This window comes from Oryzias latipes, chromosome 21 (assembly GCF_002234675.1).
Source record: "Oryzias latipes chromosome 21, ASM223467v1".
Lineage (NCBI taxonomy): Eukaryota > Metazoa > Chordata > Actinopteri > Beloniformes > Adrianichthyidae > Oryzias > Oryzias latipes.
The window spans coordinates 25,013,139-25,031,408 of NC_019879.2; the positions used below are offsets into that span (position 1 = coordinate 25,013,139).

Sequence of the window (18,270 nt, forward strand, 5' to 3'; positions counted from 1 at the left end):
TAAGTCTTTAGAGCCTGAAGACATTTGCACAATATGGGGTTTTGTAAAAAGGGGTGGAACCATACAAGAATTTTCTTCTACCCCCTCTTTTTCAAGCACACTGTTTTTTTATATTTCTATTTTTAACTCTTGTGTTTATTTTCATTTTGTGTTTGAAATAAATGAAAAAAAAATATTTAAAAATAGTGATTTTGTGCCAAAAACAAAACAACAAACAGCACATTTAAATGAGATAAGGGTTTATTTTTAAAACATCTAAAGGTTTTGTTTTTTGCATAAATACTTAAAATCTTTAAAGCCCAGTTTAAAGTTCACATCTTTTCCTTCAATGAAGGATGTTTTTTCCTTTGCTTTACTGTGTCAACTACTTTCTTCATCATAAAGAATCAGCTTTTCGCTGAAGAACAAGAGAACCAAAAAGCAAACAAACAATAAAGCTCATAAAGGTTCAAATGTTTCCATAGAACCGTTGGGTTGCTTAGTAATTGTCCGTTGAACCATTAAAGCTTTGATGTTGTAGTGGGAGCAATTTCCTTCAGTGTTTCACCTCACAGGACAGGCAGACATATCAGAGCGTTCTTTGATGTAGTCTGACATGTTCTTTGGTTCCTTCAATGATTTGTTAAACCTTTATTTATACAGGAAGTGTTTCTTGAAGCCTTATCCACACTGGAACAGGTTCACATTCACACGACTCCAGACGTGACCTCAACATGACCACCGTGCCTTTGGAGCGCCATGGTGATGTAACCAGAGTGGAACGAACACTGCTGGGTATCATCCAAAGGTGCCACCCAGGTTTAAACCTGTTGGGAGTCAAACTGGCAACTCTGCAGCTGCAGGTTCACTTCACAGTTTAGTACAGCCATAGATGGAGTTCAGCCTCTCCATGTGTTCGCTCCGGTTTCGGTTGTTCCTCCAATCATCGGTGTCAGTTGTTGTCCCAGACATGGGCAGCTGCAGCACACACACAGTTGCATCAATTGTCAATGAACTAACACAACAGAGGACAAGAAGAGGTGATGCTTTGACTGACTGCAGCAAGAAGAGGAAGTGCTGACAGGAAGGACAGAAAAGATCAATTCAATTCAATTCAATTCAATTTTATTTGTATAGCCCAAAATCACAACAACAGTCGTCTCGCTCAATCCGCCTGACCTGGGGTGAGATCTGACTCAGGCTGTTTTCACCACATATAGGGCTAGTTCTGCTTTTTAAAGTATTGTTTCTCAGACACCAAAAAGCCGTTTCTCTTCATGTTACATTTTTTTTAAGTCCACTTGGACATTCTCATAGTTTAAAGACCCACTCCAATGAAAAAAGTATTTTTGATGTGTCTAACATTTTCTTGTGGCATTTTTCTAATGACGGAGGACATTTACAAAGAAAATGAAGTTTTAAAGTGCATTTCTTTATTTAAATCACTGTAAATCCAGAGCAGACAATTGTAATGTGGAAAATACGCTGGTCGGGTCCCAAAGTCCTCCCTCCGTTCTACTGTACATCTTTGTTTTCCTTATCTGAGCTGCCATCTGCCCCCAAACTGGCTAAAAAATATAGCTCTCTATTTGTGATGCATTGCTAGTGTTAGGTTAGGTTAGTGGTGTGAGAGGGGATCAGGTTAATAGAGTGCTTTCATCAACGGCGAGGGGAAAGGGGCGGGGTTGCTCCTTGCCAACTGTAACGACCACCACCTCAGAGGTGAATTTCTAATAAACTCCTGCAGCTCTGCAGAAACTGTTATAGAAAACCACAGAGTTTTTTTTTTTTAGCTTTTTTTAAACTTTGACTAAAAACAACATAATCATAATTAAAAGACCACTTTGAAAATAGATCAGAAAATAGATCATAAGATGACTGGAGTGAGTCTTTGACTGAATACTATGGAATCTTTTTTTTCTTTTCTTTATTTGCAGTGTGGCCTTTTTTTAAGGTCACTAGTGTGTTTAAATAAATTTATTCCTGTTCAAACTGCATGCTTCTACTCATTAATAAGTTGTATAGAAGGAAGCTGCATTTGCAGGTCTGCTCAAGTCCAAGTTTGTTGGAATGCAGAACAGGATGAATGCACAGATTCACGTCTCTGAACTCCAGTTCAGATTACAGTTAATGACCACTTCTATTTTGGAAAGGGAAATTCCGCACATTTCTGGTTTCGGGCCAGGGTTAAATTTCTGTGTACCTGAAGCTAAAAGAAATAGGTACAAAGTGGCAAATGAGAACAACAGAGGATGTAAATAAAAATGCGTCAGAGAGTCATTGACCTCCGTCTGAATGGGACGTTGAGCCTCAGCACTTCTTCCAAATTTTCTGTAAAGACAAAAAAAAAAAGAACAATTAACCGTCTTCATATTCCTGGTTCTGAAGAGCTCAAACTTTATAACATGAACAGTTCATCAACAAATGCAACAGAACAAATAACAGACTTTTTTACAAGTGTAACAGATACATATGATCAACTGTTGTACCTTTGCTCCTCCCTTCCCTGTAAAAGTACGCAAATTCAGCAGATGGTAAAAAGTCCCACAGGGCAAAAGCTGCACATGATCCCTCCAAACTTCTCTACTGTTTTCTTCAGCCTGTCTTACTTTTAAGATTTATTAAGCGTTAAATACTCAACACAATGTGGAAAAATAATCAACAGGCTGATACTCATCTGGAACAACTTTTGCATAGTTTTATGCAAACAAAAATATGCACACATAAGTAGAATTCTCATGGGTGTGTCAACTCCCCTCACTGCTCTCTACATACTCCACTATTTAGGGCATTCACCATTTGCTCGGGGTGACAGCTTGTTCGAATTCCTGACCCACTCCCTAACTACAAAAAAAAAAGATACAGTGTGGGATGATTTAGTGCTCTGGATTTTAAAAACAATTCGGACAAAATGCTCACTTCTTTTCTTCACAAAGTGAAAATCCAATTTATTTTGGTGTTTGTCCACTGCTATTTATAAATCCACTGTGTTCTGAAGATGAAAACGAGGATGGTTATATTTTAAAAAATACCTGTAAAGACATTCTTTTCACAAAAAATGTTCAAACGCAATGCATTTTGGTCTATATTCACCAATCTAGTGAGCATTGATGCACACTGGCTTTTGGCGAGGCACTCGATTTTAGATTTGGAAAGCACTAAAAAATGACGAACGCACTATACATTGAATATATTGTGAGCATTGATTTCTTGTAGATTTGTGCATATAGACTGCAATGTGTTGCAATTTGTCATTCGAAAAAAATAAAAGCATTCAAATTATTTTGTATCAATCATCAAAGTTTTTATCATCAGAACACAGTGGATTTATAGTCTTTGTAAGGGTTTTACTTCAGAAAATGGGTGACGATGAGCATGATGAGCCTGTTTTTGAAATCCAGCTTTGAAATCCAGGGCACTGGAAAGTCCCTCACTATGTAGTTATTTAGGGGTTAGACCAGGGGTCGGGAAACTATGGCTCGCGAGCCATATATGGCTCTTTTGATGGTCACATGTGGCTCGCAGACAAATCCTTAATTATACTTTTTTTTCATTAGACCAGTCCTTCTCGGGCGCGATGCGATGCCAGAGGCGCACAGTAGTAGCGGCGCTTGGAGTGCTTGCAGTTTACTAATCTATTATTTCACAGAGTTTGTACCAGCCGGAAACCTATGGAGTCCTATACTGTTCATAATAAATAAATAAATATTTAATTAAATAAATAAATATGACCTCATGCAAATACACAATCAACCAATAATCTCTCATAAATATATAAAAAGATCATGAAATTGTGAAAAACCTGCACACTGATTTTAAATTAGCCATTATATTATTCAATATATTTCATTTTGCTTTAAAAACATATTCATTATTTTAAATCAACATTTTAAAATATTCATGTTATTCAGGTGGAATATATTATAATTTTACGTCTTTTTTCAGAACCTCGGTTTTCAAAATCAATATTTTCCAAAGTAGCTTTGTTTTTATTTCATGTTGCTGTTTTTCACAATGGCTGATTTATTTCATGAAGACCTTTTTCAGGAGAATGGGTCTGTCTGTCAATCAAACTAGACAAGGCGGAGACACTTTTGTGATTGACTACTCCTTTACCCAGACATGAGCAGCAGCACCCTAAGTCCCCTGACTATATCGATCGAAGATGCTTCAGCAAACGTGATGGTGCAATGCACACCCCTCAACACTAGGGGGAGTATGCACCTCAACACCGCCACAGTGTTACAAGAAATGGGCAGTTTTGGTTCTAAATTTGCGGATAAAAGTGGCTTTGGGCGAGTGTGCATAATTCAGGTGATTTTGTGGTCGGTTCGGCAATTTTCATCTTCTTATGAACGTATAGTAGTGGTCTAAGTTAGGCTGAGTGGTTGTTGGAGTTCCACTAAGCTTCTATAAACTGGAGTTTCCATGAATGCACCATGCCGCGTGTGGGAGGGGCTACCAGCTAATGTTTTTAGCCTTATAGCCACATGGAGCGGTTGCTTGTGCTTATCTCAGTAACAATGCATGGATGCACAATGTACATGGAGTGTTAAGATGTCAGAAACGTCATCGCAGGAAAGGTTCAACATTTTCCTTGAGAGGGAAAAATAAAACCAGAGGGCCTGATTATTGTCTCATTGAAAATAGAAAAATATCATAAGGTTCAGGAGGCCCCAGCAGGCTTGTTCCGATTTGCGCAGCTGCCTGGTCTGACTGTCGGTCCGCCAGCTCACCTCCTGCGAGCCGACATAAGGCACGATGTGAGCTCTGAGTGAATGGCGTAAGAATGAGGAGTGTTTCAACTGGGGACTGAAAGATGTGGACGAGCTCCTTTGTGGTTTGGTCCACACAAACCCTCAAACTACAAAAACAGAGTTGTCGATGTTTGCATCTTCTGCAGCAGACAGATAGTTTGTCTCTATTTGATCTCTAATGTCAGCAAAGCCGCACAAATATCGCTGAAATATGTCATCTCACTGACTGGCACACCACTAAGTGGGTATCGAGGAATATGAGTCGATTTCCATGGATGAGCCAATGAGCGTTTAGATCCCGCCCACTTTCACTGATTGACAGATGGACTAATTCTACTGAAAAAGCTCTTCATGAAATAAATCAGCCATTGTGAAAAACAGCAACATGAAATAAAAACAAAGCTACTTTGGAAAATATTGATTTTGAAATATGAGCTTCTGAAAAAAGACAGAATTATATATAATATATATATATATATATATATATATATATATATATATATATATATATATATATATATATATATTCAACATGATTAAAATGAATATTTTAAAATGCTGTTTTAAAATAATGAACATGTTTTTAAAGCAAAATGAAATATATTGAATAATATAATGGATAATTTAAAATCAGTGTGCGGGTTTTTCACAATTTCATGATCGTTTTATATATTTATAAGAGATTTATTGGTTGATTGTGTATTTGCATGAGGTCATATTTATTTATTGAATTAAATATTTATTTATTTAATTATGAACAGTATAGGACTCCATAGAAGCCTGTGAATTGCCGTGTCTAAAACTGCGCGCTCCCGTCTCTGAGGAAGAGCGTGCAGTTTCGGGGACGGGATGTGTGAGGAAGAAAGCCGAGGGGGGGTGGGGGTGGGGTGAGGAGACCCGGCAGCAGGTGAATTGCGCAGGGATGGTAAAAACGTAAACCCGCTGCCCGTCACTCACTGCAGCGTGTGAGCAGTGGCGGTTCTACCCTGAAATACTCCCCGGGCGAGACCCTCCTCTGGCGCCCCCGCCCCCCCAATAGAGTCACTTTGTCCATTTATTGTAACTGAAACTAAGAAATTGATATAAAAAAAAGATGTTTATCAGAATTCTGCACTGCATTATAACAGTTATCGGAACATAAAAATTAAAATACTATCAGCATGGCAAAAATACAGTTAGGAAATATTTAATCAAACACAAATAAATAATCTAAAATAAATATTATAAACTATAAATCACACTAATAACACACTAGAATAAATGTAACTGCAGCAGTAAGAACAGAAAACACTAACTAAAACCTAACCTTTGTGGCCTTCCTTGATGCAAGCTTGTCAATAACGTCATCATATGAAATCTGCTCCCCTACTGAATGATTGATACTAACAACAGCAGGTTAGTGAGTCGCCACATAAAAAATCATGCTTTTTTGGTTATTTTTGTGTGAAATGCCCAAATAAAAAATGGGAAAACAAAACAATGTTTTCACTAAGGTGACAGTTGGTTTAGTCGACAGACTTGATGCCTTTGTGAGGACATTTATGCTAAATGAAAAAAACATCTGAAATATGGAGGAAAAAGGTCAAAGCTGGTGCCCAATTTAGAAAGAAAAGAAAAGAAGAAGAGGAGAAAAGAGACAAAGAAAAGGGTAATATCGCATAGCTAGATGCATGTTTTCTAAATTCGAATGCTACCTGCCCTACAACAACAACAACGTTGCAGAGGAAAAATCTCTTGTTTGGTCTATCATGACCAAAACTGAAGTAGGCCCAAATATTGTAAATAACGTCATTTTAAGATTTTCTTCTTAAATGTTTGCTCTGCCTTAACTTGTAACATTAGTTATGATTCGTGTCTGTCTGCTCTGCTGCAACACAAAGTTTTTGTTGTGTTTTACTGTTGTATATTAGTTCATAATGTTAAATGAGCTGTGATGGTAGCATGCTGCTGCTGCTGCTGTTAGCTTTTCAAAACTCCAGTTGATCAAGTCATACCTGAGGTCACCAAAGTCTCAGGAGCAACTCACTAACCTGCTGTTGTTAGTATCAATCATTCAGTAGGGGAGCAGATTTCATATGATGACGTTATTGACAAGCTTGCATCAAGGAAGGCCACAAAGGTTAGGCTTTAGTTAGTGTTTTCTGTTCTTAGTGCTGCAGTTACATTTATTCTAGTGTGTTATTAGTGTGATTTGTAGTTTATAATATTTATTTTAGATTATTTATTTGTGTTTGATTAAATATTTCCTAACTGTATTTTTGCCATGCAGATAGTATTTTAATTTTTATGTTCCGATAACTGTTATAATGCAGTGCAGAATTCTGATAAACATCTTTTTTTTTATATCAATTTCTTAGTTTCAGTTACAATAAATGGACAAAGTGACTCTATTGGGGGGGGGGCGGGGGGGGGGGGGGGGGGCAGAGGAGGGTCTCGCCCGGGGAGTAATTAAGGGTAGAACCGCCACTGGTTTCTGCAGAGCAGCAACAGAAATTAGAAATTCCCCACAAATTTCGGGCTGGACTGTTGGCATGGAGTAAGCCTGCCCTCATTTCCTATCATATCTTTGTTAACATTTTCTCCTGCTACCTTACAGTCCTCTCACAACCCCAAGCTAATCGGTGCAACAAAAATGGTGAGCAATATTGGAGCTATCCAGCTGTTCAGTTTGGATCCAGATTCCAGCTCAGAAAAGGAAAACAAAGACACACATGGATCTATTTGTTTTTAAGTGGATCATATTCTCATCAGATCATAATATTCTGTGTTTGACTGTGTTTTACCGTGAAGTACTTTGTGATTTTTATCATGAAAAGTGATATACAATAAAAGTTCATTATTATTATTATGATCAGGATGGAGCAGGGACCTTATGGCCGACTGACTGTAGCACATACGTCACAGCTACAAGCTCTTCCAGCAACAACATTTTCTCTGCTCCTGATTCACAATTTGAATAAGGAAATACTCAGAAATGCAATTTTAAGCTTTTTTTTCATATATGAATCATCATGAGAAAAATGCCACATGTCAAAAACCCAGAAAAACATGATTTTCACTGGAGTGGGCCATTTCAATCTAAAATAATTTTTCAAGCCTCATTCTTTGTTCAGTTTCATTATATTTAATTTAAGGTGGCTGCAGATTTTGCAGTGACTGTAAAGCCATGGTGGTAATTAAAAAAAAAAGCTGTTGCTGTTTCGTTCAATGACTATCCCGTAAAAACTGAACAGTTTCCTTCATGTACTGATTTAAAATGAACGTTTCTGATAATTACAGTAACTGGATAAACCACAGGCATTTAGACCAAACAGCAGCACAAACTAGCTTAGATTTGTCAAAAACACGTCATTATGAAATTTACCCCCTTTGACTCTTATCCAGTACATTCAATTCTTTGCTAGCATTTTAAGTGACAAGCCTCTACATTCAGGTGACACAAATGCAACCCCAAAATGCTGAGTTTTCTTTAGAATGATAAAAACATGTTAAACTGAGTCAAACCCCATGAATGAAATGGGTGTTTGAGACATTTGTGCTGTTTGAGGCAATGGAAAATGTGGACTGGTGTGGGAGTTAACCTTTTGTTCCTAAGAGCACCCTTTGGTGGGGGAAGTCTGACCAAAAATGAAAACGGTTTGACAGATGACACCTAGGAAAAAAAAGCTGTTTTGTCATGAAAGCCTCAATTCCTCAGTTGTTTCTGGAGCACAGAAAACAAAATCTTAAATACAGCCTGAAGTGAAAAACAGTATTTGGAGGAAAAAGCCGAGATTAAACCTTCATTAACTTAGTAAAGGAGTTTATAGAAGACATCTGTTCAAAAGTTGATTGGTAAATGGCATCGATGATTATTGTGGAGGTGAACAGGGGTTCCATTACATTTTTATGCTCTTTTGATTATGCATTTACTTGATTCTACGAATATGAATGAAGAATGTATTGTGGAATATGCCTTCTTCCTGCGTGTGCGGTACCAGATAAGATGTGCCGAGACCCCTGGTCTCTGTTTCGTCTTTTGTGCTGTTTATAGAACAGAGACACCTGCAGAATGCAGACTAGACTTGCATCCTTGACTGGCGCAAAAACACAGAGTCTAATGGCGATTTTTGCATGTTTACATGTTGACTTGCTGGACAATAAAAAAAAAGCCTTTCTGAATGACGGAGAATGACGGAGCCTCAAATGGTTATCTTTTCATCTCTGCCCTTTTGCAAAAGGTTTTGAAATGTCATGCAGACTTTTGTGTGAATTTTCCTTTCCTAACTGCACATTAGATTTTTGGTGTCCTGTGAACTTGCGAAGGCCATACGGGGCCCCAAAGCATGATATAGCGCTCTTCTACCTTCCCTGAAAGCCCAAAGCGCTTTACTCGTGCACACACACATTCACACTCTCTGCTGCCGAGCGCTGACGCCAGCCTATAACCACCAGGGGGGATGTGGGCGTCTATGTTTTGCCCAAGAACACTTGAGGTGGGTTTCCATCACACATGTGCAGAACTTTATCAAAATCTAAAAAAAAAAACACAATTTCACAACTATACTGTTTCCATTAAAGCACAACTATCTGGCTGGGCACAAACTGCAATGATTTCATATTTGTTTTTGTTAATGAAAGAAAATAACAGTTGTAGATCAAACGTTTCGTTGGATCAGTCCACTGACACGCAGTCACCAATAATTTAAATATTAGTAAACCTAACCAAGTAATAGTGTGGCAGCAAACATGTGCAATCAGGTTTATAGATGAAGTGATCTGAAATATTTAAACCAAAGAGAATTTGAAAAATTTGTACTTTTGCGATATGAATAGATTTAGTCTTTTGAGTAATAAATCTTTCCATTTGCCATGATGCATTGCACACTTGATTAACTATTTTTGCAACTATCTGCAGTCTTTCTTTTGACGGACGTCCCAAATCTTTTGCGTTTATCTCTCCTTCTTATATGACAGCTGAGAACTACCTAGATTATTTTTTTGCCTGTTTTCTTATGATAGCATCTCTTTATCTCAAGAAAACATTTTTTTTGTAACAGTGTGATAGCAGATGTCTTTATCATGACAAAACAGAGATTGTTTTGTCGTGATAAAGAGTTGGCAAAGAATAAACTGTAGCGTCCCTTTTCCGCACTGAGCCAGCAAGACGTAATCCGTTTTTAGGTTTTCATTATTTTCAGGTTGCTCTAGATGGCAAACAACGCCGTACAGCTCACCCAACAACTCTTAACAACAGCAGAAGAAACAATCCCCAAAGTTGTTCTTTTAAGTAAATTCTTGATTTATTAGTGGAGCTACGCTCCCCAAAAGTTTGAATTCCCTAAACAGCCCCCTCCCTTTATTTCCCTTATTCACCAAACAATCAACCCCGTCAGTCCAAACCCACAACAACAGGTAGGATGACAGAACTCAGGGACAACAAGCATCTGTACCTGGTGGGTTCTCTGAGCTCAGGAACAAAGAACATCAGCAGAACCCCAACAGCCAACTCATTCCGCTACAAATTTCTTTACTTTTTTCTACAATCCACAGAAAAACACAGCAGTCTGTCAGAGAAAATGTTGAACACCAGAAAAATGGATCAGTTTAGTATTGATTACTTTAGATTACTCTATTATTCCTGGTCTAACTCAGACAGAGAACATGCTGATGTCAAACTTTAGCTGTGGTTGCACGGCAAAACATCTTTGATCGGATCGAAGAGCAGATTAGAATTGAACTGTGTACATGATCTCATAAAAACCTCATCCGATTATAACAAACATTTACAAATGCCACACTTTCAATCGGAAAAAATCATTTGAACATGCGTAGAACCGTCTAAAATACCGGAAACTTCTGTAGAAGAATTAGCGAGTTCCGTTGAACATGAACAAAGCTGCAGCATAGAGTGAGATGATCTTCTAAACGTGATTTTGTTATTGTTATGTGTATTAAGAAGGGCCAGTTCGCTACGCTTTATTCTCGGTGGAATGGACTCGGAATAAGGGGGAGGAAGAAGGGTTAGGATCAGGCTAAAACGTGCTGACAACATTTACAGGGTTTCTCAGTACTGCCTGGAGCAGCATTTCTGCAAACCGTGTCTGGAGCGCCACACTGTGTATGCATGTCGTAAAAGTCAGTGCAGTAGTGACCCACGATTGGAATAAACTGTTTACATCAGGGGCGCTCATTACGTCGGTCGCGATCGACCGGTTGATCTTCAAGAACATGAGGGTAGATCGGAGGCCAGCAAAGGTAAATAACCAAAAAATAACTCACCTATCTCGATCGGAAAGAAACTTTGGTCTGAATGAGTGAGATCGAGTCAGAGTATCTGAACGGTGTGTTTACACGACTCATTTTTATTCTGATCAGCCGTTCATTCCGATTACTTTTGTTCATGTAACCGCAGTTATTGACTCTATGAGTGAATTTGACTGAACGGGTGTGACGTCACCAATAGAAAATGGCTTATTTCCAGCTCCAACTAAATAAAGACAATTCAGTCGTCGTTTTTCAGAAATACAGACATCACCAGACGAAGTCAGTAAGCAGAGATTTTGGTCTGAGTCAATGTTTCTATGGCAACTACTTTCGCCAATGAGGAGTGAGCTTATTGGATGTCCACACCCTGTCCACTGAAAGTGGTTCAGGAGAATCTCTCAATCAAATGCTTCAAGTCTTTGAGGTAGGGGCCAGCAGGCTGAAGCATCTGATTAGTCAGTTTATAACCTTAATAACTGGCAATAAAGAAAAAATATTAGGATTAGCAAAAATGTTAATAAAAGAATATCAGAACAGGAGTGGTCATTCTGACATATGTAACAATTGTTTATTTCTCCATAGAAGTTCCTGTTTGGAATGCCAGGGGGGAGGAGTCACTCAGTCCAGTCCTCCACATACAGTCAATGCTGTCAGCTGACCATCAACTAAATTACATTGAAATGCCCCAAAGACTTTAAAATACAAAATTCATAGTTTGTAAAATTCTAAGAGAGAAAAAAGAGAGCCATCCTTTATCCAAAGTCACCTGATTAATGCAGAGTTTCAGTTTCAGTGGTTCTTTATAAGTTAAGTACATCTTGCTGACTGGAATGACACTGTGGTTGGAGGGTTTACATTTTCAGCATAACGACAAAATCAACTATCTAAAAACCTTTGAGGTTTCTGAGGTCAGTCTGGCTCACAATCTTTAACACCATTTTGAAACTACTGTTATGCTGTTAGTCACTTGATTTATTAAATGCTCGTCTCAAGAAGGTGTGGTAACCTGATCATTACTGAAGAACAATTCTGTTGTTGAGGCTCTTTAAATATCAAATCTGAAGCAAAATAAAAACTTTCAGGAATCAAAACTGTGGTCCACATAAAGGCAGATAATCAGTATTTTGGGAGTTACTCACCTCCAGAGGCAGACAGTTGACACGATGCAACACAAAAACAACGCAACAGCAGGCAGTGCTGAGAATAATATCTTATATTTTAATGTGGTATCTGAGAAAAGAAAATAGTTTGAAGTTAGATATGACTTGTGCTGTGAAAGCAGTTGTGTTTGTGAAAATTCATAAATGGAAAAAAAAACAAAGTTATGTCAGTGATTTTCAGTTGCCTGCAGGTAAGTGTAATGCCATATATACCTTTACCTTCTTCACCTTCTTTAACTTCATTAGTTAGATTCCATGTAATTTCTTTAAATCCTTTACTGTCAGTTAGACTACAGCTATAAAGTCCTTCATCTTCATCTTGAACGTTCAGTATCATTAACTTTGTAGGAAGGTCTGTCTCTATTCTGATCTTAGAAGAAGAGAAATTTGAAACAGTGGCATTGAGAGTGAAGGAATGATGAAATGATAAATTGTCTTTGGTCCATTTGATTTCTGCTGGGTTTTCCAGTGACACGTTACAAGTTAAATTCACTGAAACTCCTCTGGAAACCTTCATGCTTCTGTGTTCAGGTAACGGTGCAGCTGAGGGTTGAAACATATAACAAGTTATAAACGTTGCATCATCAACATAAATGAAATCCTGCATCATTTCCATAAAGTGTTTTTTAGTACCTGCAAAGACACGCTGAGCCTGAAACATCTGGATCAGGAGCAGAACTGCTGTGTTCCTCCAGAACATGATGACCATCAGAGAGCAGAAGACAAACTGGAACAGCAAGCTGTGGTTTCTGATACGTGTTTGGAGGAGGGACTGAGAAAAAGGAAGTGGTTAGTCGCTGCATTTAGTTGCTGCTTTGCAGAGAAAGAACATCTTAAAACTTTGATGGAGAAAGTTAAGTCGTTTTTTATGTATATTTGTGGTTTTCTGTATTTTCAGAGAAAGCTTGAGGATTGTTGGGTTAAGTGCCTCGTGAAATTTGTCAATACAACACAAAAATAGATAAACAAAGTTTGCTTTTTTGACCACTTTTTGTATATTTTTTTTTATTCATCGATCGCTGCATAAAAATGATAATAACAAATAATAATGACAAAGGTCCACCAAATAAAAATGTAAGAGGATAGTGTTACATGTTCTATATACAGCAAGCCCACATCACCAACAGGACACTTCTTTATCAAGATGGTGATGGCCCACATGGTTACCCGTGCTCACGTCCAGCCTCTGAGAGATGATTCAAAAGTACATTTCTTTTTTGTGTGTGTGTGTGTTTTACATGAGGTTTGACATTAAAAGTTTCAGTATTGTTACTGTCATTGTGTTTAAGCAGCAAGTTTGGTGAATTAAAATAAAAGTTAACATTAAGAAACTGTTATGCCATTTGTGCCAACCTCAGGGGTGTGAGTTTCACTGGAACACTGTGCGAAATCAAACCTGTAAGTGTTCGGCCACATGTTGAAGTGTCCCCAGGCAAGACGCTGAACCTCACGGGTTCCTGGTGGTTATAGGTTGGTGCCAGTGAAAAGCTAGAGTCACACCGCCCTCTGCAACTGCGTTCAAGTGACCACTTTCAATGGAAAGTCTATGTAAAGGAAAACTCTGAAATTCTCGCACAGCAACGTTTATTAACTGACCTGCTGACAGGTTGCTGTGGTGCTGTTGGCCTCCTGAACCCTCCAAAAGCTCCTTTCATTAGGAACCTGGGGGTAAACTTTTTTTCTTTTTTTTTTTAAGTGAGACAAAAAAAAATAAACTGGACAGACTGGTCTGACAATCAAGTTCAACAACCAATGTAAATGCAAGAAAAAGGGGGAAAGAGAAAAAGTCTGTGTGTGTGGGGGGGGGGGGATGACAGCGAGGGAGAGAGAGAATTCCATCCTATTATACACACAATATTTAACTGACAATCATGCATTCTGATAAATATACATATGATACATTAATAGAGATTCATATGGATAGATGGACAGAAAAAGTCTATAGAAATATAAATTCACTATGTTCTTGATAATAGAGGAGTCCATCTGACCAGATCTGAAGATCAAGTGCTTTGAATGGTTCCCAGGACTCGGCTTGTGATTCGGGGAGACGGAGCCTTTTAGTCGCAGCTCCCAAATTCTGGAACGTTCTCCTCTTTTTTGTGAGGTATGTCAGATCCCTCAGTGATTTTAAAAACTCAACATTTTACTTCGGCTTATACTCCAGCGAGCAGATTTAGTGGGCCAGTTTGCTAACTTTTATTGTTTTATTGCTTTTATTGTTTTATTGTTATAGTTTCTTTTATGGTTTAATGATTTTATGTATATTTGATTTCACGCTTAGCGCTTTGGTTGCTCCTGCTTTTCTAAGTGCTTTATAAATACATTGATTTTTAAGACCATTTTTAGCCTACAAAGCGCGTGGCCACTGAATGCAGATTGTAAATTAAACCAGGTCCAACTTTGACTAATCAGGAACTCAGATTTGTTAGTGACATTTGGGTGGCGTCGCTTTTAATTCAGAAAGTGCCAACCATTTGAAAATTCATCATGGAGGACAAACTTATATTTGCGCTCTGTGCCCGGCTGGAATCATATGACACCAAGTCTTTCATATATCGTAATAGAGCTGTGAAAGACAAAGTCTGAAAGATCTGTAAAGATTTTCCTCGCTTCCACATTTCCCACCAAACCTCTTCCAACTGTAGGCGGGGTACAAGTGCTGGTGAGTAGTAGAAAAAGAACAAGAAGAAGAAGAAGCCCCTCCCTGCCTTTCTAGTGTGAATGTAGCATAAGGCAGCACAGCCACTATCAGTGTGTCGAATGTGTGTGTAAATGGGTGAATGGGACTGTGACTGTAAAGTGCTTTGGCCTAGAAGGTAGTAAAGCACTATATAAGTAAACACCATTCTTACCATAATATGGACTTTAGGACAGTCTATAAAACATCAGGAAACATTTGTGTCCTTGGGTTGACTTGAAATATTTAAATTGAGGTTCAGACCTCAAACTCTATAACATGTAAATCAACGGAGAATGATTAAAAAACATCTTAACAATTATATGGAGGTAAAAGTGTTGGGCTGTTGAGGGTTCCTTGTTCCTGAGGACACTTCATCTTTTGGTGATGTGAGCTTTCAAATGGATTCATGGACTGGCCAACGGTTTCTATGAAGAAAGTTGGGACGGATCTCTAATATTTCAGGATGCATGGAACAGGCAACGGGGCCCATAACAGCTGCCAAAATAATGATGGATGTTTTGGATGACATCAGAGAGCCAATAAAAATACTGTGTTTGTAGCATGGACTGTACATGAGAACTGGACTGAGTAAGAGTGACATCATCCATAGGAAATGGCTTACTTCAGTGTAATGAAGTGAATACAGTCGCCATTTTTTCTCAATGTGAATGCTGAAGTCGGAAACGTCACTAAGTAGTGGTTGACCTGAAGTGGTCTGAGTCATTGTTTCTATGGCAACCACTGTCAAAGTTCAGGTGTGAGCTTGTTGGAAGGCCACACCAATTGAAAGCGGGCTTGGGAGAATCTGTCAATCAAATGTTTTCAACATTCCATGTGAGACCCCCATGCTTCTATTCAGGTAACTGATTGGTCAGTTTATAACTCTCACTATAATAAATATTGTGAAAAATAATTTAGCAAGAATATATTAAAAAAGTGTGGCAATATGAGTATTAAGGCCACCATAAAATAAAACACAAACTTATGAGAATAAAGTTGTAAAATTATGAGAAAAAAGCTGTAGTTTTACAAGGGAAAATTTGTTGTTTACGTAAGCTTCCATTCACATTATGTGGTGATTAAAGTTAGGAATAAGTTATAGTTTATCATAATTTATCATAGGAATCTATGTTCCATAATGCATTTGGATCATGTTGATCACTGCAACTACTGCCAATGGCGTAAATGGCTCATCCGCCAGAAAATTACTCCTTATTGTGGGTCAAGAATCTTTTTAAGGTCCTTATACTTATAATAAAACAACATTGACTCACTAAAAGACTTTTTCTGACTTATGAAACCAATGCTGAAGTCAGATCTTATAGTGGCGCCCACATCTCTCAAACTGAAACCCAACATTGTTTTTTGTTGTTTACATTTTTCTTAGTAAACAGTCTTTTGCCTCATAAATGTATTAATTGTCAGCTTAGATGATTGAAATTGTAACTTTATTATCATAATTCCATTATCCTTCTTTTACTTATAGTTCTAAGAATTAGTTTTTTAAAAATGTTGACTTTTTTTCTCAGGAGGGAGGGGTCACTCAGTCCGGATCTTCAGTGCAATGTCAATGGTTAACAGGTCTATAAAGGTTTCTGGGTTAAAGATGTGTTAAAGATGACGCTTTGTGTGTCTAGCTCTATTTCCTGCATTCTTATGCTTTCAATCTAAATTTGGTGCTTCTTTTTTATCTAATGGATTTTAAAAGACACTGCACTGCACGATAAACAACTGGAATTTATTGGACGAGGTACTGCACTCCCACCTCACAGCGAGATCTTGGTTCAAATCCTGGCTGGATTCTCTCTAGTGTGGAGTTTGCATGTTCTCCTTGTGCAGACGTGGGTTTTCTCTTCCTCCCACAGTCCAAAAATATGCTTTGCAGGTTCACAGGTGACTAGATGCGAGTGTGTGCATGTGTGTGAGGGTCTGCAACAAACTGGGGACCTGTTAATGGTGATGTACATCGTGTCTGATGCATTGAAATCATAAATGTATTTAATGATTAAACACTAAAAGCTGCTACTATATTGTATTTGCATACATTTCTATGTAACATTATTTTAAATTTGTTTAAAGTAAAACCACAAAACTTCAAATGAATTAAAATAAAATGCTCACAGGTCATGTTGACGAAAACAAACACATTTTATCAAACTCCTCATAAAATAAAATAAAAACCTCAAAAAATTTATATTGGGTTTCAGATTTACCTTCATGGTTTTTGGTAACAAACGTGAGAATTTGTGTAGATTTATCTCTCTATCACTTATTGCACATTAACTCAGTTTATAAAGTTGCTGTAAAACTGTGACTTACCGTTACGTGGTTCGGAATCTTTTGAGGTCTAAGTATTGAAGCGCTGCAGCTCAATGTCAGTTCAAGAAAAACCACCAGCATTTTGTGGAAAAAACACGTAGCAAAGTTTAAATACAGAATGTCTGTGGTTGTGACGCATGTGTGACAGTTAATTGTAATAAATAAGATCAGCCATAAACCGTCTCAATCCTGTTTCTTTTCAACTGGTTCTGAAGCTGAACACAAAGTACAACTAAAGATCTGTGCTTGCAAGAACTCTTTCATGCTCAAAGCAGAAGCACGAGCGTTCTGCAGGCGTGTGATGTCAGACACATTCAACTTTGCTGTATTTCTTTCCCTTAGTGTTCCTTCAGGCCGCTGTGTAAAACCTTGAGGCTAGTTATTAATCTGATTGCATCTCTGATCACTCAGTCCTATATTTGAATCCAGTGTTTTATCCAGACGGAGGAATTATATGCACCTCATTAGAAAGAAAATAGAAAAGGAAGTACAAGGTTGCACTCCCCAAAGGAAGCAAACACTTCAGTCTTCGTACAAACTTAAACAACAACATCCCTCAAAGCACATGAAATTCCATTCCATGGTATATATCTGTACAAAGTGCAATTTTAATAACACTGAAGATCTTAGACACACGGTTCAAGCTAGCGTGAAAAGATTTGTAACTGATAAACAACACCTTTTGTAAAGTGTGAAACTGAGAAAACTGAGACTGACTTCTACTTTGAGTTTGTGGTTTTTAAAGTTTACTAGTCCTCTCACTCACTGATCTGTGCAAACAAACAGCAGTAGCTCAGGAGCCAAACTTTAGCTCCGGCAAAAGAACGACATCAAGCTTCACGTGTAGAAGCTTCACAAAACAGCTAAAGTCTGATTACCTTTTGATTTACATCTAAAGCTTTGCAGTGGTCTTTTAATTATGATTATTATATTACTAAATTAAAACAAATTGCTGTTTGCTAAAATTTGTCTGCCCCCTCGTACCCCGTGTGTTCCTGAGAGATCTCTGTTTTTAAGCCGAGCAGGGTTCTTGTGGCAGCGTATTTTTTCAAACTCTCTTTTTCAAACAGCCTTTTTCATCGGCTCCACAGTGATTTGAACATAAGTTGTCAGAAATGCTATTTGC

At 38.0% G+C, this 18,270-nt stretch overlaps 1 protein-coding gene across 2 annotated transcripts; it reads right to left on the minus strand.

Moving 5' to 3' along the window:
- Positions 1-208: 208 nt before the first annotated feature.
- On the minus strand, positions 209-15,699 carry LOC105356839. Of its 2 annotated transcripts, none has more exons than XR_002292820.2 (5): positions 13,539-15,699; positions 12,776-12,914; positions 12,362-12,685; positions 12,122-12,212; positions 209-2,310 (listed from the first exon to the last, which is right to left on the minus strand). XR_002292820.2 is itself a non-coding variant. In XM_020713215.2 (5 exons), the coding sequence occupies exons 1-5, from the start codon at positions 12,849-12,851 to the stop codon at positions 850-852; spliced, it is 645 nt and encodes a 214-aa protein (XP_020568874.1). In that variant the 5' UTR covers positions 12,852-13,532; the 3' UTR covers positions 209-849. The 2 variants fall into 2 exon arrangements, 1 of the variants encoding a protein (XP_020568874.1); XM_020713215.2 differs by lacking the exon at positions 13,539-15,699 and having other exon boundaries at positions 209-957; positions 2,265-2,310; positions 12,776-13,532.
- Between the last annotated feature and the right edge of the window lie 2,571 nt (positions 15,700-18,270).

Coding starts and splice junctions, on each gene's coding strand:
- LOC105356839 (XM_020713215.2), bottom strand. CDS start 12,851: ATGGTCATCATGTTCTGGAGGAACACAGCAGTTCTGCTCCTGATCCAG. Junction 12,213..12,361: donor AGTTAAAGAAGGTGAAGAAG/GTAAAGGTATAT, acceptor TTCTTTTCTCAG/ATACCACATTAAAATATAAG. Junction 2,311..12,121: donor TCAACTGTCTGCCTCTGGAG/GTGAGTAACTCC, acceptor TTGTCTTTACAG/AAAATTTGGAAGAAGTGCTG.